The sequence below is a fragment of the Jaculus jaculus genome, chromosome 7, assembly GCF_020740685.1.
Source record: "Jaculus jaculus isolate mJacJac1 chromosome 7, mJacJac1.mat.Y.cur, whole genome shotgun sequence".
In the NCBI taxonomy this organism is placed as follows: Eukaryota; Metazoa; Chordata; class Mammalia; order Rodentia; family Dipodidae; genus Jaculus; species Jaculus jaculus.
In genome coordinates this window covers 18,516,801-18,539,909 of record NC_059108.1, presented here as the reverse complement: position 1 = coordinate 18,539,909, position 23,109 = coordinate 18,516,801, and the positions used below count along the sequence as shown (strand labels likewise).

General features: G+C 41.3%; 1 protein-coding gene across 1 annotated transcript in view; it reads left to right on the top strand.

Annotated features, from left to right (window-relative positions):
• The window catches only part of Sertm1 (serine rich and transmembrane domain containing 1), a 28,986-nt gene extending 10,876 nt beyond the window's left edge, over positions 1–18,110 (top strand). Inside the window, exon 2 of the mRNA XM_045153865.1 lies at positions 14,036–18,110. Coding sequence (XP_045009800.1) covers positions 14,225–14,548 — 324 coding nt within the window. The 5' untranslated portion in view covers positions 14,036–14,224 and the 3' untranslated portion in view covers positions 14,549–18,110. The remainder of the gene's footprint in view (positions 1–14,035) is intronic.
• Positions 18,111–23,109: the final 4,999 nt, after the last annotated feature.

Sequence of the window (23,109 nt, the reverse complement as noted above, 5' to 3'; positions counted from 1 at the left end):
ATCCTCTTCCCTCATTCTCCCCCTACAACCTGACTTGCACTTATATCCTTATAACCCCCTCCCCCAGTCTCCTTTTATGGCACCTGTACCCAAATACCCTCCCCCTTCCTTAGCATCCCTTTCCCCCCTCTTGTGATCTCCTTTCTAGATTCATAGCCTATATCCACACTCACACTCACTTTGTACATACATGTAAACATGAACTAGGATCTGCACATGAGAGAGAACATGTGATTTCTATCTTTCTGAGTCTGAGATACATCACTTAATACAATACTTTGCAGCTCCATCCACTTCCCTGCAAATTGCATCATTTGATTTTTTTTCTTTACTGAAGAATAGAATTCCATTGCGCATTTGTGCCATAATCTTATTATCCATTCATTTGTGGATGAACATTTAGGCTGGCTCCACTTGCTTGCTGTTGTGAATAATGCAGCAATAAACATTGATTCACTTTCCAAATCATTTCCTGGACCCCGTTTCAAAGGATTCTGACCCTGGACTGTGAGTGAGTCATGGGTCGTGTCTAGCTAGCCTCTTGCTACACTGGAGGGCTCCCGGAAGCCGGGTGATCCAGCAGGTGGTTGTGAGTTCAGAGTTGGAGCAAGTGCGGGTTCTTTGATTTGTGGAGCTTGATATTTATAGCCAGCCTGGTTTCTTTAGTTACATGAATAATCTCCACTTCTGTGTGGTTTACCTACTGCTACTGCCTCTCAGGTCTCTACTTTGAACCTGCACCTTAGTACCTACTGTGGGCTCGCTGTGGACTCCTCACAGTTCACCCCTCCTTAGTCTCTCTAGAAAACTACCCAGTGGACTCAGTGTGCCGTCAGACCCCTTGCCTTTGCCTGGGGACTTCAAGGGGGCCCGCTATCCGTGGCTGCCTCTGAAGATGACAGATGGTGTTGGAAAAACATAACCAGGTGTGTGTGAGTGTGCGTGGGTGTGTGTGTGCGTGGGTGGGAGGGTAGGTGGGTGGGTGTATTGTTGTATGTGGTCTATGCAGGTTTATGTACTGATGTGGCACCTCCATGTTGTGCTCACCTGTAGCACCCCATGGGCTTACCTCTCACAGCTAGAGGCAGCTTTCAGGTGTCCCCCTCCATCACTCATCTGCTTGTTTTTCATTGTGACACGGTCTCTTACTGATTCTGGAGCTTGCATTTCCCAATCCCCAGCAATTCTCTGGTCTCCGCTTTCCACAGTAGGGGTTTCAGACATGTGTGGTCATACCTAGCTATTTAGTCAGGTTTGGAGATTTGACTTCTGGGAGTCTTGAGCCACCTGAGGCTCTCATGCTTAAGCAGGAAGCACATTTAACTGCTGAGCCATGTCTCCAGCCCTGGATTCCTTCAGATAGGAGGTGCATAGGCGGTTCAGTCCACGAGATGGTGGCAGGAGTGCATTCATGAGTAAGGGTGACTGGTGAGGCATCATTCCTTGTCCTATGGTAGGCTCTCCCCCACCATGGATCTGGTTGTTAATCACATTGCACAGCGTACCGCTCATTCTCTATGAGGCAGTGAGCATCATGAACACTTAGTGGTACCAGCAAATATTTGAACTTTTCTAATGCTCACTGAAGAGTAATATTTCCATTCTTGTATTTTTATTTAGTTATTTATTGAAGAGAGAGAGGCAAATAGAGAATGGGGATAACAGGGCCTCCAACCACTGCAAATGAACTTCACATGCATAGTCCACCTTGTGCATCTGTCTTATGTGTGTACTGGGGAATTGAACCTGGATCCTTAGTCTTTGTAGGCAAATGCATTAACGGCGAAGCTATTTCTCTAGCCCCTTGTATTTCTTTAGAAGCTTCTAACATTTTTTCTGACTTACAGTATATTATTCAAAGCATATTTTCTTGAAATCTTTTGGGAATACATCATTTTTTTTCTCAACTTGTTCATTGTTATTTTTTCTAGAAGAGGTGCAAAAATTATAATAGTGAACACCTATTTATCCTTAAATTGAATTAGCCAGATAGTAAAGCTTTGATACATATATTTTATCACCTATCTTTGTATGGTTGTACATTTTTCTTTATTTGTTTTTGCTGTCCACTCGAGGGTTGGCTGGCAATATGACTGACTAGCCAATTCAACATACATTTCTCAAGAGCAAGAATATTTCCCTACATCACATACTAAATGTGCCACTATGCCTGTATCCTTAATATTTTTTAATAACAAAGCTGTTTCTTTGTTTTGACTTTATCTAAAATCAATCAAAACTTTTAAATTTCATTAAAGGGATAAATCTTGAAATCTGTGTTTTACCTTTTTCCCTTCTGAGTATTCAGATGATTACTAAATAATATATGACCAAAACTTGATGCATCCAAAACTTAGCCTACTTCAGCTGGCTATTACTAAGCATTATTCTTTTGAAATACCCACTTAACTGTGGAAAGCTTCACCATACTTTGAATGCCAGCCACAGAGAACTGAAAGAATGGGGGAATTTATTTGAAAAAATCCATATGCATGTGTGGTGCCAAATCCGTGGCTAAGATCCAGATGAGATGTGCAGTTTATACTGTGGTAGAATCCACTATGGTTCGATTTGGAGTTGTGTTTTAAAAGATGATGAGTCATTAATGCAAAGTAAATGTCTGAAGTTTAATGTTATAAAATACTATCAAAGACTCTGTTAGCTTGGATACTTATTGGGAACTTAAAGACATATAACATTGAATACGTTTCTAATATTCCAATCCATTTATAGCTAATAGTTCCTATAGCTCCTACTTTAAACAAATACATGACTATACTTACCAGTGGAGATAGATATAATTAGTGGCCTGTTTAATTATTTTGCTCATACTGAAGTTCTTCCAAACAAGATGTGTCATCTTCTTTATTCAAGTTATTCTTATACATGTGATTTTTTATGCATCAATACTGGTTATTAGTGTGGTGTATTCTCACATACAAAGATAGAAAGTTGTCTATATTAAATAAATAAATTACATTTATTTCCTCCCTGTGCTGCAATTTTAAAACTTGGTTATAGTGTGAATGAAATATTCAGTGGACATGCATTTGTTTAAAGTGGAAATATGCACAAATAAAAAACAATGGTAGGGCTAGAGAGATGGCTTAGTGGTTAAGGTGTTTGCCTGGGAAACTGAAGGACCTAGGATCCCCAGTACCCATGTAAGCCAGATGCACAAGTTGACACATGTGTCTGGAGTTTGTTTGCAGTGGCTTGAGGCACTGGCATGCCCATTCTCTCCATCTGCCTTTTTCTCTCTCCCCGTCAAATAAATAAATTAATTAATAAAACTTTTGAAGACAATGGCAGACATTTACAGGAACACATACAAGAAGAAAGGGCCCTATTAAGTACAATAGCCTGCATGCCTATAGGACATTAGGGAAATGGAATGATGAACAGAGATCTAAAAAAGAATCAAGATGATAGATAATAAAGCATAAACTGAAAAGTATGTGTGTTTAAGGATGGAGGTAGCCATCAAAACAAGAAAGGAAAGGCTGTGTGGAGGGAATGAACAGTCACAAACCTCATGTGGTCTTGTTCTGAGTGGTTCCAGGTGCTGTGTTGGCCCCCTGCTGAGGAACCTGCTGAGATTTAGGATGGTCTTCACCAACAGTCGTAACAACACTAAATTCCAAGCTCTTTCCTCTTCCCTCAGAGCAGTTTTGGGGACTCAGAAAGCCTCTAGAGGCCAAGTTTTAAAACATTTAAACTTAGAAATGGATGACCACTACAAATTAAGCTTACAAGAACAAAATCGTTCCAAATACTACACTACATAATGAAACTGTAATGAACGTATCTTAATGGGACAAAAAGTATGTTGATACAAATTATTTAACTGGAGAGTGGAGTTTCAAAGGGAAAAGTGAGGGGAGGGAGGGAATTACAATGGGATATTGTTTACAATCATGGAAGTTGTCAATAAAAAATTAATTAATTAGGGCTGGAGAGATGGCATAGCGGTTAAGCCCTTGCCTGTAAGCCTATGGACCCAAGTTCAAGGCTCGGTTCCCCAGGTCCCACGTTAGCCAGATGCACAAGGGGGCGCTCGCGTCTGGAGTTCGTTTGCAGTGGCTGGAAGCCCTGGCACGCCCATTCTCTCTCTCACTCTCTATCTGCCTCTTTCTCTCTCTCTCACTCTCAAATAATCAAATAAATAAATAAAAATCTTTAAAAAAATTAATTAATTAAAAAATAAATCTTCCACTTCTTGGTCAAAAAAAAAAAAAACCAATGAATGTTTTAACTGGAGACAAATTGAGACACAATAGAAAAGAAACAAACATCATTCCTTCTCCCACCACAGAATTGTTTAAAGGGACCTCGTCTTACTACAAATATGCAAAACTTTTCATATACTAATACTATGATTTAGCCAATTCCAACCACTTGGAGAATAAAAATTGTTTTCTGAATATACTTTTAAAATATTGGAAATTATAAGAGCTGTGAAGAAAATGGAGCCAGAAATCCCTCATTAAAATCATGCAGCACCTTGAAAGGCCAACCTTGTCTCTTTCTTCACATAGATTCATTACAGCCTTGCCTCTGATCACTAAATCATTATTTTCACACTGATTGCTATTTCTCTAAGTGAACCATTTAGCCAGTGACCTTTGCTTTCACTCCACAAAGTTTTACTTTCATCATTCTGCTACGTATTAGCCAGTTTACGCTTCCTTCAGTTTTGAAGTTGCTGCTTTTCTCATTTTGATTTAGACTGACTGTCAACCACGGGGAGCCCAATCTCTCCCAAGTGCAGGAAGCCTTGCTCTTTCCTAAATGTCATAAGAGAATCATAAAAAATGCTATGCCTGGGCTGGAGCAATAACTTAGTCCATTAAAAATGTTTGTTTCACAAATAAGAGGACTGGAGGACCTGACTTTGGTCTCCAGTACACACGTAAATTACTGGGTGTGGTAATATACCAGTGTAAACCCCGGTGCTGGGGAGGCAGAGACAGAGTCCCTGAGCTTACTGGCCAGCCAGTCTAGCCTAATTGGTGAGCATCAAGCCAGTGACAGACCCTGTCTCAAAAAGAGGTGGATGGCATTTCTGGGGAGGACACCATATGCTGTCCTTTGACCTCTGCATAAATGTGTGTGTATACACATACCCATTCCCATGTACATACACACGCACACTCACAAAACAGTGTATAACTGGAACTGGTTTTGTAATAGCCTTATTTTTAGCTAAGGAAAGTTACCCATTTAGATTACTAATCATATTCTGAATGTGTCGTTTTTATATTCTAAGGTCTTATTATTTTTAGATAAATATTCTTGTTAAGTCAGTGCTTTGGTCATAAATATTTTTCATGTAGTATAAGTATACTAGAAGTTTATTAAGAATAATAGCTTTTAAGCCGGCCATGGTGGCACATGCCTTTAATACCTGCACTCAGGAGGCAGAGGTAGGAGAATGATTGCAGTGAGTTCGAGGCCACCCTGAGACTACACAGTGAATTCCAGGTCAGCCTGGGCTAGAGTGAGAGACCCTATCTCAAAAAAGCAAACAAACAAATAATAATAATAGTTTTTATTTCTTCTCCAAAGAAACATTTTATAAATGCAAAGGACTCATACCTATAATTACTTTGGAACTGTATACAGCAGGAAGTTAAGCCAGCTATAGTCTCTTGCGGCTTAACTGCAAAGTGTTCCCCATGCACTCTCATGTATTTGAAAACTTGTGGCTGGTTGGGGAGGTTGTGTACCCTTTAGGAGGCGATGCCTTACTGAAGGAAGTAGATCTCTGAGAATGGGTCTTAAAGTTCTATAGTCCAGTCCCACTTCTAGTTCATCTGTTTCATGATGCTGGCTGTGATGTGACAAGGCAGCCTACCATGCCTTTCTTGCCATAGTGGACTATATCCCCTTGAAATGTAAGCAGAAATAAACCTTTTACTTCCTTAAGCTGTTTCTAGCCAGTTATTTGCTCTCAGCAATAAGAAAATAACTAATACACAAGATATACTCTTTTACAGTATTTTTGTGGGTTTTTCTTCACGTTTTGCCCTCAGTCAATTCTGGTTTTTTGTTTGTTTGCTTGCTTGTTTGCCTACTTGTTTTTGAGGCAAGCCCAACAGACTGGCCTTTTTTCTTAATGAGAAGGAAGAAGAGAGAATTGACCCTCCAGGACCTCCAGCCACTATAATCAAACTCCAGATGCATGTGTCACCTGGTTTGTATGTGTGACCTGGCACACTTGTATGTCTGGTTTACATGGGACCTGAACAGTAGAACATGAGTCCTTAGCCTTGGTAGACAGGTGCCTTAACCACTAAGCCATCTCTCTAGCCCCATTTCTATTTTGTATGTTAAGTAAAGAATATCCTAAATATTCTGAAAATTATATATCAGATGGAAAACTAATTTTAAATAATTAGAAAATAAATTGCTTAATGTAAAGTATTGAGCTTACTTATTGTTTATTTGTTTGTATGGTTGAAAACAAGGTTTGACATATCATAAAAGCCTTCTAAGAAGAAAAATGTTTTGATCAAGGGAGAGTTGTTGAAGTTTGAATTGGATCCAGAAAACTTAATGACAGACCCTAGAATTGACATGAATCATTGACATCAAGCTATTACTTTGACATTGCACCAATTTTGACCAAAGCACATTGAAAAGGTTCTAATTACACTCTTTTGTTGTTGTTTTTAAGGCAGGTTCTTACTCTATCCCTGGCTGACCTGGAACTCGCTGTAGCCTCAGGCTGGCCTTGAATTCAAGGTGATCCTCCTACTTCAGTCTCCCTAGTTCTGGGGTTAAAGGCATGTATCACTACATGATTACACTTTTTTATATGTTTTTATTTTATTTTTTTGTAAGCAGAAAGAGATAGAGAGAATGGGTGCACCAAGACCTCCAGCCACTGTAAACAAACTCGAGATGCATGTGCTACTTTGTGCATCTGGCTATATGTGGGCACTGGGGAATCAAACTTGGGTCATTAGGCTTTGTACGCAAGCGCCTGGACCACTGAACAATCTCTCTAACCCATGATTACATTTTTTTGGTCATTCATGTAAATTGTAAGTAAAGAGTAATGTACATTTTAATTTTTCATCCTCTATGATCCAATCTATATCCATGAATTACAGGACATTATGCAGAATCTCCAGTCCTTTCTCATAAGGTGGTCCTCAAGTTCAGTGTATGATTGAGATGCAGTTCATTTGCTTAGCTTTAGATCTTATTGGACAGGCATAGAATCACAATGAGACTTTATGGTGAATTTTGTTCTCCCAAAACACCGTTCTGATAAGGGCAGTTCTGAAGGAGGCAAATGTGTGAATGGCTAAATCAGCTTTGAGAGAGGACGTCTCATAAGACAGCAAACTTTTCTTTTTCATTTTTCATTTATTTATTTGAGAGAAGGAGAGAGAGAGAGAACAGGCACACCAGGGCCTCTAGCCACTGCAAACAAACTCCAGATGTATGCGCCATCATGTGCATCTGGCTTACATGGGATCTGGAGAATCGAACCTGGATCCTTAGGCTTTGCAGGCAAGCACTTTAACCGCTAGGCCATTCCTCCAGCCCAGTGAACGTCACAGCTCTGAATTTGCCATTGACTATAAGTGAGGATTTTCATGTAGAGAGGGTGGTGGGGGGTGTGCATTGTCAGCACCAGGCCACCTTCATATAACATGACCTACAGGCCAAGAGAAAGCTTCAGAAATAAGCTAACCACACAAAGGGTGAAGGAGGACTGCAAGCTCTCCTATAAAGCATATTATTATTTTCTAATAAGCCAAGATAGCTTGCTCAGATTTATTAAGCATCCTTCTGGATCCTAGCAATAGTCGTTTGTGTTCTACACAGAAAGAGGTCCAGTATATCACCCAAGACCATGAGCTGCATTATACTACTTAATTTCACACCTGTGTACTGGTGGGTTTCACCAATGCTTTATCACATTGTTCCTAATGATTCTGGAGGATCACTTTTTGGAGTATGACACAGCAGGACTCAGTATTGATGAAATGTTGATTTTCCATTGTTGCTTGCAAAAGCTAGGTTATTCTCTAAGGCTATAAGGGGACAAAGCAGCTTGTCTTACTTTTCCACAACAAAAACAACAAACAACAACAACAAAAACACTTTTAAGTACTTGTTCTTCACAGCAAGATGTATTTGAACAAAGGCCTGCTAGTCCAAAATCGCTGTGCCACAGTCAAGGCTGACTGATGGGCTGAGTTTGATAAAGCATTGTGTTACAGATGTCAAGGCATGGGGTAGGCTCTGCTCACATGCTATCTGGTAGCAGAGGGATTGCAATATGTATGTGAGAGGACCCTCAGGTGAAGGCTGATCCTCTTCTTCATTTCAGAGGAATGTAGGGATGAGCGTAACCCTAGAGTGTCCTTATGTTCTACCAGGCATGGTAATATATGCCTATAGTACCAGTAATCTGAGACAGATGGCTTTGTAAACCCAAGGCTAGTTTGGGCAAAATAGTGAGCCTCTTTCTCACAAAAGATGTTTTCAACTAAATTACAATCCTCATAGAGGCTAAGGAGATGGCTCGGCAGTTACAGGCACTTGTTCACAACCCTCATAAATCCTCATAAAAACCCTGTGGAAGGAAAGATTCCATTGTTTATGGGAGGTCACGGGGATATGATGCTGAGTGGCTGGGAACAAGAGCTGCCATGCCTATGCTGCGGATCCCTCTCCCTGGGGACTCGTGGGGAGAGAGTGCACACCCCATCTTCCTCAGTTTAGTAGGTCATAGCTTTTGTGCAGATTTCTTCCCAGAATAGGGTTTTATTCCAAGAGACAAAGGAAACACTGGCTAACCATGAACTAAAACATCTCCACAGAACTTCACCCCCAATGTTACGATCCCGCTGTCTCATTTTCCTTTCTAAAAGAGCACTCTGTGAAGATGGTTCAGAAAAAAAAAAAAAATCAAAATCCCTGCATGTCTTGAGATGTCAACTGAGATGAGAGTATCCTGGTACTGCCCTAAGACAGGTCAGGGCTATGCATTTACAATGAAGTCACTTTCTTCTCTACTTTCCATCTGATCTGGAAATAACAGCACAAGAAGCATCATTCTGAAATGCCCTCCTTTGATTCCATGCCTCAGAGCCACTTCTCACAAGCCTACCCCATGTAGGGTGTGGTTCATCTCCAACATTATACATTCCCCATCGAAGAAAATATTCACCCCAGGGCAAGTCGATATGCCAATTCTTAAACGTCAGTATGGAAATGAAAATGAATGTTGCCAAATTAAAATTGTTAGAACCAGCATGACTCCGTTTTTGGATCCCAACAGACATTTCATTGTAACTTGGTGTCCCAAAAGTGACCCAACCAACCCTCTCTAGCCTCCTGTGTTTCCAGATATAGATTTCTTTATCCTCACAAGACAGAAGCCCTAAAGCTCTCCCAATGCAGCTCCATCTTGGGGGAACCACTATGTCCTACGGCTTCTTGGTAGCCTTCCCTGTTTTCTCCTTTTGTGTATGACCAAAGATGCTAAAAGTGACACCAGAGCTCCCCATCCCAAACTGGGAGGAAAAGATTAAGTTTTCTTTCCTATGCTGGAGAGCATATATCAGCTGCTTAATGTTACATGGCCAGAACTGGCCAAGGACTGCTGGCCCTCTCTCAAACCCACCCCTCTTACTATGTATGTCTGGTCAATACAGTAAAAATAATATGCCTCAACACTCCCTATGCCCCCATACTCACAACACATCACCCCCAACAATCTGCCTCTGGCCTCTGATTCTTTTTCAGAGCTAACATAAACTAAAACCAGAATAGCATGCCAAAACACAAACTCAAATGAGACTCTGCCCTGATCCAGACCCCAGAGAGACAAGACTACTCCCCCCGCCAACACACACACACCATCCCATTGGTCAGCAGGGAGCAACTCGGAGATCTGATTTGACAACCCCTTTCCTTTGGCTTGTTCTTGGGGTCTAGACTGTAAGGGTTAATAAGTCTGGGGTTCCAGCAATCATTAGAGACACAGAAATCACTGGCCCTGGAACAGGTTTTAACATTGAAGTTCTTTTAAGTTGTAAATAACTTGAAAAACCACAACCTGATTAGGTCACCTGTGGTGAAGGAACCATGCAAACTGGTTATTACCAAGGAACTACTCAAACAGAAGACTCCTACCTGGGAAAACAAGTCAGCAAAGGCAATAGCCCTGTTACATTCTTTTCCCTTCTCTCTTCCCTTATTCTTTGCCCTGCTTGTCCCTTCCCTTTAAATATCCAGCTCAACTGTATCTGAGCATGGCAGCCTCAAACCTGCTGAATAGGTCTGGCCGTCTTTCTCTGTTTACCTGCTTGCTCTCCAATAAAGAACAGCGTGCTGTTGAGGTGATATATTCTCTCTCCTTATTTTCATGTCACTCTAGTTGGTTTAGCCCATATTCTGAGCCAACAAAAATCATTTCCAACAATGCATATGCTCAGTTATTTCAGAGCAGAACAATGATATGAAAATTTGTGTAACTATAATTTTAAATTAGCAATCTGGAGGGGCTACTCAGTCTGAAATATCAGGAAGAAGCATTTAAAGGAGATACTTCATTGTGAAATATTAAATAAAGGTGCAAAATGTATGTTGTACTTTCTTCTCAGGGCATTTAAGAGATCAAATGTCCTATCCTCTCAGCAGTGTTTTCTGTGAGTGTTCCATAAACAGTTGAGGCTCCCAGTGAAGAGGGATCTGAAAAGGGCCCCTTGGGAAAGTTACCTTGATAAGAGAAACCTTTGCCTTAATATCCATAACCAGTTGTCAGCTTTGTCAGAGATGTGCTGGTACCATAGTGATATTGTCTATACTAATTCAAGTGTCAGAGAAGTCAGCCAATTCTGCCTGATTCTATGACCTTTCTCATATGAAGTCATAGGACTGACAGAGGCTTCAAAAGTACTACTCGTCTTCTGGGTGTTTGGAAGGACTTCTCTACCTACTGGTAATTTACCTGGGATGGTCTCTCTTATGACCTAAGTAGAATTACAGAAATAGTTCACATCTTGACTCAGGCCCACATGGAGAAGTAGAAAAATGAGTGCTACCATAGTCAAATGGGAAAACAGAGTGGTCTAAATATTTAGTATGAGCCTAAACTCCCAGTACTGAGTAGGTTGAGGCAGGAGGATAAAAAGTTCCAGGCCAGCCTCACCTGTACAACAAGAAAGAAAAGTGTCTCACAAAAAAAAGAGAACCAGGTTCAGTGAAAAGCTCTGTCTCAGGAAAATAAAGTGGAAGAATGATAGAGAAGGACCCCCAACATCTGCTTCTGGCCTGTGTATGTGTGTACCCACAGGGTGTATACCTCTGAATACACAGGTGCATACCCCACACACCACATATACACTTAAACACAAACATACAGAGAGAGGGAGAAAGAATTTTCTCTAGGTAAATGGCAGTTGGGAACTAATTACTAAGTTTTGCCATTTTTCTACTACAGGTAAGATGATCAAGAATACAGTTCAAGTTCTAGTTGCTTCTCTGCCACTGTCTAGATAGGCACCTTGAGCAAATCACAATGTGTCTGAATTTTCATTTTCTCATTTTAATGAGCACCATTCCTGCTCTCTAGCTTGTCCTACAAAGTAGCTGTTAGGAACAAGGAGATGCCCAATCCTCTCCTTCTTTGCCCACACTAGAAAGGAAATTATACCCTAACTACCAAAACAATAAGGAAAAGAAGAGCAGATGGCATAAGGGGTGGGGCTAGGCAGGTGCCTGGAGCCCTGGCTTCTAACTGGAAATGTCATTCTTATCAAACCAACTAGCTTCTGAGCTCCCCTGTCCCTCAGCTACTCTGGGGTGCTGCTTGACATTTGTAATAGTTTTCCTGATTCTAACTATTGATTCAATTCAAGATGCCTCTCTTAAGTTTCTCTTCTCTACACCATGCTGCTTCTGTTGCCTTGCCTATTCCCCAAATATAAGCAGCTTGAACACATGCATGCTGTTGCCAAATCAGCAAGATACATTTGTACTCCCACTGTGAGTCCATCTTTTTTATTTTTTTTAAAGATTGCGAGGAGCTTGTGGTAGCCCAATGAGTTCAAATCACCAGACATAGCAGGATGAAGAGAGGAGTCGAATTATTTTCAGAACTACTAAGACATTGTCCCCAGGAGCTCACTAAGACTCATCACTCGGTGTGACAGCTGATAGGGACAGCCCTTCTGAAACATCTCCATCCCCATAAGTCATTAGTGCTGCTCAGCAGCAAGTGTCAGACACTGGAAGGATCAGATAATGAATTTTGAGAAAAGAAAGGAGAGACAAGTTCTCAGGTAAGATGCTGGGAGTGTACAGAAGTGAAAGCCAAAGGCACAGCAGATGTCTCCCCATTAGCATTTTACCACATCTGCAGAGAGAATTAGAAACCTAGAACAAAATGACTTTGTGCTAGGAAGAGCATGTTTTCTGGACTTGAAGAAGGTTCTAGAATTCTCTGCCTAGAGAAATTCTTTTCCTTCATGTTACCTCCCTCATAAATAACCTTTCTTTGCTCCTAGCTAAGAGGATAGCATTCTCCTTCCACACACCTTAGAAAGGGTGCATGCACACATATACCCATTGATTTTGGCTACACTTCAAATTTCATGGCCTATTATTTTGCAAAGGTGATGGGACACATGTCAAGCAACTTCACAAAAAGTAATACAGGAAATTTAGGTTGTGTAGCCAGCTTCTCAAAAATGATGGGGAATTTGGGCCTAAAACTAAAGGTTTTTTTGTAGCAATCTCTCCAACATTCAGATGGAATCCAACTTCTGAGTTACCTGAGGTTTTTCTGTTCAATACCTAAAGTGTGTAAAGTAAATTACCTTTAAATGAGAGAAGTATTGGGGCTGGGGAGATGGCTCAGGGTTGAAGGCATGTTCTTGCAAAGCTAGCCCAGTACCCAAGTAAAGCCAGATGCACAAAGCAGCATATATGGCTGGATTTTGTTTGCAGAGTGAAACCTTATCTCTGAAAAATAAATAGATAAAAATATAGAGGAGAAATAAGAAGAAATGGCTCTTGACTGCAAGGAGATTGTTGCATTCAGTTTCATGTTGCTGGACAGGCATTCAACCAGAATCAGTTTCGTGGACATCACCAATAGCCAGCACCACAAATCAGCCAGAACTCCAACTGCTCTCTCCACACCTTAGGGCTGAACTCAAGGTCCACCCCCAAAACATGCCTTAGGGCTGGACTCCGAGATCTGCCCCCAGTGATATGCCCCCTGTAGCAGGTCTCTGCTTGTCTAGCACTCAAGTTGTAAGTTCAATTTTAATAAATCACTTGAGTCTACGGAACCATACATTCAGACTACCACAGAAATAAAATTTTATCAATAAAGCAGCATATAACAAATATTGGACATAAAGTACTCTTACATGTTCTGGAATTCTCCATCATATTTTAATGGGGAAATTCTGGTCAGGAATGCTGCAGAATTGAATTTGTGGAGGGAAGGAGGTTTAGAGTGAAATTTTGGGTTCTCATCCCAAAGCATCTACTTGGAACATATGCTAAAATGAAAGCAGATGGAACATATCAGATGTGTATATTTTTCATTTTTAAATCTTTTATACATTTGCATGTGGCGGGGTGGGGGTGGGGGAAATATGCCAAGGTCTCTTGCCACTGTAAATGAATGCCCATCTGGCTTCACATGGGAGACTGGGGAACTGAACCCCAGCCACCAGACTTTGCAAGCAAGCGCCTTTAACAGCTGAGCCATCTCCCCAACCCCGGATTTTTCTCTTTTTCTTGTATCTTTAGTTCTATGGGGAAACCTGGCACCTATGGTGTTATGGAGAGGAAATCAAAGCTCACTTTTGTATCATCATTTGTAATATAAAGATATTCAACATTACTTGTTTCTTGGGGAGTTATTTCATTCTTTTCCCTCCCTGGCAGGTTTTATAATTAAACCTCACTGAAATACAAACTAAAAATTAGTTTTGAGTGTGTTATTTTCTAAAGAATTGTCTGAGCTGTTTTTCTGCTTTTATTTTTACAGCTTCAATGGGTACCTGATCCCCTGCTGTTGTTGCCTCTGTATATAAAACCTAGACATTCTGTTGTGTCGATTTTCCAGCCCGCAATTTCTGCTGATGCTGTCATGGAAAAGCAAGGCCAACTCCTTCTTAAGCCCTGGACTGGATTTTGACTTTTAAAACTTCTGCTCATTCCCCCCACTTTTGCAGAGATGTCTGAAGCTGGCCCTTCATCTGGATTTGCTGGGAGTGTGGAGAATGGAACTTTCCTTGAGCTGTTTCCCACATCGCTGTCCACATCAGTGGATGCAACCTCAGGCCACCTGTCCAGCGTCTACATCTATGTGTCCATATTCCTGAGCCTTCTAGCATTCCTGCTTTTGCTGTTAATCATTGCTCTCCAGAGGCTCAAAAATATCATTTCCTCCAGTTCATCCTATCCAGAGTATCCAAGTGATGCTGGAAGTTCCTTCACCAACTTAGAAGTCTGTAGCATTTCCTCTCAAAGGTCTACATTTTCAAACCTTTCATCCTGATGAAAACAGAAGAATCCTGACAGGGACAGCAATTTTGGTTTCTTTTTTTAATGGAAAGTGTTACTTCATGCCCAAAATGACCTCTTTGGAAAGAGCCGTTTTTCCTCTTCATCTTTGATTTCTTTTTCTCTGCTCATGATTATTTCATTTGTGTAAGTGGCCAGTGCTGGAAAAAAAATGCTTGTAAACTTTGAGGTGCAGAATTTCATATGAACCCCTTGGCCATCTTGGAGCTTGCTTCTTCGGCACCGGGTGCTGTGTAGTTGGACACCACGGACCCAGCTGAGAAAGGCCCTCGGGAGATGCTGGATATGGACAGCGCACAGTCTCACTTAAGAAGCGTGAGACCCACAGAGTCAGCAGAAACTGGTGAAATTATTTATTTAGAAGGCATTTTTGGTACTCAAAAGATAAAGCAGGGTCATTAAATTAAAAATAAAAGAATTGAATTAGCTTTAACATATAACATTTCCAAAGCTGGTGGTTAAAAATATGCTAAATGTTTTCTTTAAGAACACCTTTTAACAAATGAAAATGACAATGCCTTTATGCACAGAAATCATTTGGAAAAGGTTTAAAAGAGTTCAACTTTTCAATTGCAAGAGAAGAATGTGTCACCTGCAGTTTGTAATGCTTCTCTGTCTCCTGAGGTTTCTTTGTGCTGATGTTACCCTCGCTCTGCCCACCCCACCCCATGTGGAAATTTTTGTGATAATTACTGTTGCTGCTACAACAAGCACCAAAAAAGAGACATAGGTAGTTTTTATTTCATATCCATAATTTCCATCAGGGGGAATTAACATAGAGAAATATCCACTTAGTTGTATTTTATACCGTAGTGACACTCAGCCGCTATATGTGTTCCTTCTTTCGGTTTCAATCTCTCAAACTTTATTGAAGAACATTATCTCTAAGGACTTAGAGATGTTTGCTCACTCATGTTAGTTTGCAAATCTTAGAGACTACATTGCTTGTCTTTGTGCCACTCTATACCCTGTGAATGTGACATGTCTCTGATAATTACTTGCTGTGTGTTGACATAATATTCTGCACAAGGATTCCAGGGTGCAGATCCGGAGATAAGAATATAAGAATCACAGCCACTACAGTTGGTTGGCTACAGATGCTGCTGTAATTCCGGAAGCTTGTATGCTGCACTCTTCCATGGGCGTCCGGGGGGCGAGGCACACCTGTGAGCACACAGGGAGTCAAGCGGAGCGACAGCTTCTTAACAGTAAGAGTTTAACTTGAGAACAGTCTGCAGAGTAAAAGCACAGCACTTAACCTATGAGAGCCACTGTGCCGACATACGAGTCTTCCCATGACAACTCAATTTTCCCTGTGAAAAGCATTTAATAATCGTACATGGCAGAGCCTCGACATATCCTGTGGTTGGATGGTGCAGGCAGCATCTGCTGTGGACTGGAATGGGAGGAAGATTCCACCAGTTTTAGAGTCTGTCATTGTCATTCAAGAATGCTGAGAGCTGGGAATGGCAATGAGGGTCCAAAGGCACCTTCTTTTTGATCCGGGAGCTTCAATCTACATTTATTACTTATATATCAAAACATCTACAGGTACCATAAGACCAGCACAGAGTCGCTGCCCTAAAATGTGTAGCTTGTGAAAAGCTCGCCTTTGCTGCTGTTTAAAGTGACCCTAGGTTAAGTGTATATGTAGTGTAAAAGAGAGAAGTTCTATTTTAGATTGTTATTACCATTCTCTGAGTCTATGTATTGATGTGTACATATAGGAATACATGTATTGTGTGCATACATGTACCATACACACATACTCACATGTTTCCAGGTAAAATTTGTGTGACATCTATACAGGATTACAGTAACATCTATACCACCTCTGCTCTTTTTATTATTCTTGTGATGTTCGGACTAATTAAGGGAAAAAGAATGGTGAAATGATTGAAAAATACAAGGGTAAGCATCCCAAATAACAAGACATTCTGATCAGGACCTGTCCTGGGGAGGGATGCCTTCTTATCTGTGAGAGATACAAAAACTTCTGATGCCAAAACTACTTAAGTCAAATCCAGTCACCTTTGCAATTCCCTCTCTTCCCACACATAGGTTTTAATCTCAACAGTAAGTAGATTAGGAGCAATATCCAAAGATGGGAAATGGGATTTGCCATTACAAAATTGTGAAGCCAACAGAGTGTACAACCTGAGATGAATCAGTGTTTTGAAAGTTCAGAAAGGATGGAAGATGGATTTATAAATAAAGAGGCAGAGTCTCCTTGAAACTTGGTTTCTTCTCTCATATTTTTCTTTTCACTGATCTGACCTGCCATCTCTGTCTTAGAGAAAAAGCTTTCCCTAGGAATTGTAAGTATAACTAATTACTATGTATCTATAATATGCAAATATAGAATGTCTATATTTCTGTGTCATGCATACATATGCACATGTTCATATGCTTTTCTCTGAAGTAAGAGCAACACTGTTATGACCCACACGTAAGTCTCTCCTCACCCCCTCTGGGGCTGTAAGTGAGCATCAATTTCCCTGATACAAGGAATCATGTAGATGATTGGAAAATATATAGGCTGCCATGCTACCTGCCTCCCCACCCCCTTGGCACACATGAGCACACAAACCAGGCCTCCAGGATGGAGCAAGAGGAAAGATGCTGATGAGGAATAGGCAAGACCCCCCTCTCTGCCACAAGTACACCCCAGTAGTGAGCCAGTATACAGCTCACGTGCACTTCAGAAGAGGCCTTTCCTCACAGCCATGACCTGTAGAACTGCACTTCTCCAATCTGGGTATCCCCCTATCTACCCAGCTCATAATGCTACTGTGACTTCCTGTCACGCTGGAGTCTGGACTCCAGACCACCTTCCTAGCTACTGGAAACTGCTGTGATTGGGATGGGACCTGTGGAAGAGCGACATGAGCAAGGTCCTGTTGCTCTCTCCCGTCACCGTCACAGCTCTTGGTTCCCACAACTCCACTTTCACAAGATAAAGGGCATGTAGCAGACTATGTTAGACGACTGGGGAGATTTATACAAGGAGTTTCAAGGGTGTACTTTGTGTACTACGTAAGACTCTCCCATGATCCAAAGGGAAAAATGAGGACATGGTTAGAAGGTCAGATGTTCAAGAAGTGCCAGCTTGGACTTGCTGCCCTGCCTGGAAGTCTGCTTCAGCTTCCATCCAATGCCAGCTCCCAACTTCCTGTTGTCTGTCAGACAGTCCCTTGGGTCTGTCTCCACTCTGCCGTTGCACAGGACCTCAGTCCCCAGAGAGTCAGGATTCAAGCTAGCCCTCTCTAGGCTGTCTGTGGACTGGGGACAACTGGAGAGCTGGGGAGGGAGACCAGCAGAGGTATCCAGGAGGAGCATGGGACTCCCTGTCCAGCTGTGTTCAACAGCTCCCAGCACTGAGGACAAGTGTGCTTCCTGCTTATCCAGTGGTGGCTCTGGAAAGTGAAATGTATGTCTGTGTGCATGAATGCACACACGTGTGAACATAAATTAACACACATTGTCCTACACACACACACATTTCCCAAGAATAAAGAATTCTCAGTGTGCTGACACCTCCTTGATTTTAAAAGTCCTCTTACCTCAATTTAACCCTGCCTTCAACAGCAACCTTGTTCCCCCTACTTAATCATCCTATTTCAAAACTACACCCGAGGAGAAGATACTTATTAATACTGCTTTTTATTACAGTAGAGCCCACCAAACCATAGCCTTCTAATGATGCAGACACCTCATCAAGTCATCCCTAAGGTGGTTCTTCTTTATCTTAGATGGGGTCCACATTGGTAGGATGTGTACCACCTTAAAAAAGGTACTAAGAAGCACTTATCAAATAAATGAGATGGCTCAGCAGTTAAGGCACCTGCCTTCAAATCCTATGGACCTGAGTTCAATTCCTGAGTACACACATAAAGCCAGATTCACAAAGTGGTATATGTGTCTAGAGTTCATTTTCAGTGGCTAGAGGCCCTGGCATGCCCATTCTCTCTCTTTCTCCCTCTTTGTCTCTCCTTCTCACTCTCAAATAAGTAAATAAAATATTTAAAAAATAAATGAATATATTCTTTTTCATTGGATAGGACAAATAGATATAGCTCCTGTCCTCATGAAGCTTATAGTATAATAAAGAAGATACTCAGGAAGGCATGGAGATGTATGTATGTGTGTGTAACTGTCGCTGAAATGAGTGCGATGGAGAGGGTGCCGCTGTGAAATGATAAACAACAGGGCAAATTCACTCGCCGTGTGGAGGTCAGGAATGGACTTTTTGATAAGATCATATGGAAATACTTGAAAGGTGTCAGTAAAAGTATTCTCAGAAAACAGAAGAGCATATTCAAAAGCCCCTGTGGTCAGAAAAGCCCTAGCTCATGTGAGCAGGACAGGTAGAGGGTTGGGGTCCAGAGAATGGGCAGGGGCAAGTTTAGTAGCAACTTAGAAGTTACATAACTGAGCTTGCATTTAAGATTACTCTCAGAAAGATCTAGTTGCTTTCTGGAAAAGATGGACAAAAAGTTCTATTCAGATCCATGCTGGGTGGGATATAGGAGTGGGTGGAGAGTTGTTCTGCTACAAATATCTGTTCATCTTCTAGCCATGGAAACGGTCTTAGCTAAGAATGAGCTCACCACAACCCCCTCCCTCCTCCACCACCCATTTCCCATTTCCACCACAGTTTTTCTCTCCCTCTCACTCTTTCTCCTTTCCTTTCCTCTCATGTCTCCTACCAACTCCTTACATTTACCTCTCCTCTCATTGCTCTTCTCTCTCTTTCCTCTCTCCTTTCTCTTAGATGTTCTTCCTCTCATTTGACTTGTCCCCATTTGGCCCTTATTTAAAGTATTTCAATCATTTTCTGCCCCCATTGCGACTCTTACTTCAGTATTTTTAACATGTATGACTAATGTTCTAACAAAACTCTAATGCATATACAGTTAAGTATTTAAAAAAAACCTTTCTCCTTTTAAAACCCCATTCCTGAAAAGGCTATCATTCTCTGTGGACCAGAAAGCCCATTTCTTATGATTCCTGTGGATAGATGATATTGTAGTTCCTCCTTGGTTATCTGTCTTTCCTGTTTAGTTAACACTACCCAGTTTAGAACATGGGATTGGATCCAGACAGATGTTTGTTCAAATCCATAAGCTTCATGTACTCCCTTGTGATCTTCAGACACCTCTCTGAAGCAGTAGGTCTCAGTAACATGAACAGAATAATGGTGCTTTTGTGAGAACCATAGGTGTACTATCTAGGACCACACTGTTCAGAATGTGGTGAGTAATATATGCACATGTCATGTCAAGAAAACTTCATTTAGAACTTTTGACTTTGGAGTGTTCAAATCTTCCCGCTCCCAGTGTTTTGTCCTAGCATCTACTTTTTCTGCTGTCCTTCACCTGCTTGCTCTTTGCCTGTTCCTTTCTGTGCACACCTGACATCAACGCTCACATGGTGGGTCCTCTCTGACCTGTTGTCATCTTCTGGCTTTGGTGACCCCCTAGCCCATCCATGATCTCAGCACAAACACATGAAGACACGTGGAGAGCTCCCAGAAGCACTTTCTACTCATTTCATCCTGTGTTGTCGTGTGAGCAAGAAGGATGGAGAAGTAATCCCAGGGGCTGCTGGTGAGAACCTTGTGGTTTAGGAAACATCGTGAAATGTGCTGGTGGGAGTTGGGGTTACAAGTTGGCACTGAGCCAAAGAAAATCAATTCCTAAGTGTTTACGCTTTGTGGAAGCATAGCCCACAAAGCCTATAGTCACTCCCACTTCTCCAGAGACCTAATCAAAGCATTGCAAACCGAGATTTTCTTTATTTCTCTACAGATGTTCAAGTTACCCAGCACTGGTCCACTTATCCTACACTTACATTAGCTGGCTCCACTCACAAACAATCACATCACTGATTCTCAAACTGGCCTTATCATCTAGGGCAAGCTTCAAGTTCAGTGAAAGAGCCTGTCTCAAAGAATAAGCTAGTGAGAGCCAGGTGTGGTGGCGCACGCCTTTAATCCCAGCACTTGGGAGGCAGAGGTAGGAAGATGACTGTGAGTTCAAGGCCACCCTGAGACTACATAGCGAATTCCAGGTCAGCCTGAGCTAGAGTGAGACCCTACCTCAAAATAACAACAAAAAAAATAGGCAATTGAGGAAGACACTCAAGGCCAACACTTGCCACCACATGTACACGCATGTGTATGAATGTGTATTCATACAGACACACACATAAAAACATGTGTACACAACATGTGCACATACCACACATTATATACGTGCACGAGTTAAAAAGTAAAATTCTCAAGGGAGTTTTGTATATTGCATATTTGCATATTGCATTATGTATTACCCAATTTCAAAACAGAAATTTACAATTTATAATAAAATCCACTAAGCCACAAACTACAGTGAGTAATCCTTGATTCAGAAGCTGGTTGGAGATCTCACTGCCCCCGTATTATTATTAATGTCATTTTATCCATTTTCTTTTGTTTTGTTTTGAGGCACTTTGTTGCCCAGACTAGCCTAGTAATCCTTCTGCCTTAGTCTCAAAAATGCTAGAATTATATACATATACCACCACCTCTGGCTACAATTTTTCTATGTATATATGACAGTCCAGAGGGAAATTTTCAGATTAGCTTGATATAATATCAGTTGTAATAATATTGAAGTATATAAACACAAAAAAAGCAAACTGGCTTAGTTCACAATGATTAGTCAAAAAATAAATGATACTGGTAAATAATTTTAACTGCTAGTACTTGCATGGCCAACACCATGCATCAGGCACTCTTGAAAGCACTTTATGTATTCACTCACAATGCTATATGAGGTAGCTATTATTCCCATTCTGCAAATTAAGAAAATGAGGACATTCACAAAATAGTGAATGACAGAATCAAGACTCACAACACACACACACAAACGCACACACATGCACACACAAACGCACACACAAGCACACACACACACACACAGTTTAGCAACTTAACTACCAGCTTCACACTCCCCTTCCTTTCATCCAGAAACAACCATTTCTTTTTTATTTATTAGTTATGGACATATTCAGTATATAAACAGCACATGTTGGTATTATTCTTACCCTCATCCCTGCCCCCCACAAAGGGACCCTCCTCATCGGGGATGCCATTTGTCCCCAGGGGAATTGTTGGTAGTGTAATGTGGGGGATAGCCATCAGTTATGGGGAAGAGGTAGTCTATGTGTATAATGTTCCAACTTGTGGCTCTAACAATGTTTCTACCCCTTCTTCTGCAAATTTCCCTGAGCCATGTTGGGTTTGTTTTAGGACTACTTCCATGATAGGCTCTTGGGAGCCTCTGGATCTCTGGATCTCTGGTTTGGTAGGAGTTGAGTGTCCTTTGTGTCTATCTCCTTCACCCTTGTGCTGGTACCAGGTTCACCATGAAAGCAGCACTCTTGCTCATTTCCCCAATTCCTCTATGGTTTCAGCTGGGGCCCTGGTGAAGTATGATGAGCTGTTTCTTTCCTCAGGTCCTGTGTCCATCTGCAAAAGAGAAGCGGATTCTCCAACCAAGAGTGAAGACAGCACAGGTTACATGGGATAACCATTGTTAGTTCAGAGAGAATTTAATAGGTGTAGTCCCTCTTGTAGCCCAATATTGGTGGGAACTTGATATTGGAGAGCAAACTTGTTATCTGGATATGATTCTGACTTGTTTCCCAGTTCCAGGTATGGATTCTGTTCCACTGAGAGGGTCTGTTAGCCAATCCAAGAGCAGTTGGTTACCCACCATGGCTGTGTGCCGCTATTGTACTTGTGTGAGCATCACCCTCAGGTTGTTTGCTGCTGAGTAGCTTAGACAGATGTTGGCCACTTTCCCCCAGTAGCTCATGTAGCACATTTCTGGGGACTGGCTCTCTTCCAGATTCCAGCCAGGTCTCTCCATGTTCCGTATCAACAGCATATGGTGTCTTTGGCAGTAAGGTCTTACCATTAACCACAGTGGATAATCAAGTGCTCTGGTCACTCAATATTATTACAACTGATAATAGATCAACAGTTCATTGTGGGTGTTAACTGCATCCTGGTACAAACGACCATTTCTAATATATGTGTTTGAACAAATGTTTACTCAAAGTAGTTGGTAAAGAAATAATGTTATATCAAAACATTACATTTTATAATAGATCTAAGACCAGTGTAAACATCATATACTTGCTGAGACTGGAGAAACAGCATTGGGCTATAACCTTTTTACCTACCTGTGGATGCCTTTTCTTACTTACTGGAATTCTAGAAGTGAAAGCTATGCAATACTGAGCAGAGGCTCTGCTTCTGGAATGTGGATACAAAGACATCTCAGTCCTGAGAATTCTGAGGAATATGGGCACACACACACAACTATGATGCACATGGGGTCTCTTTCCTAAGGCAGATTAATTTTTGGTGAAATAATAAATGGTCATTCATCTAGAGAATATTTATTGAACACCCACTATATGCCAATCATTGTTCTTTGCTTTGGAATTCAAGAATGAGTAAAACACACAAAACTGCTTTAAGACTTT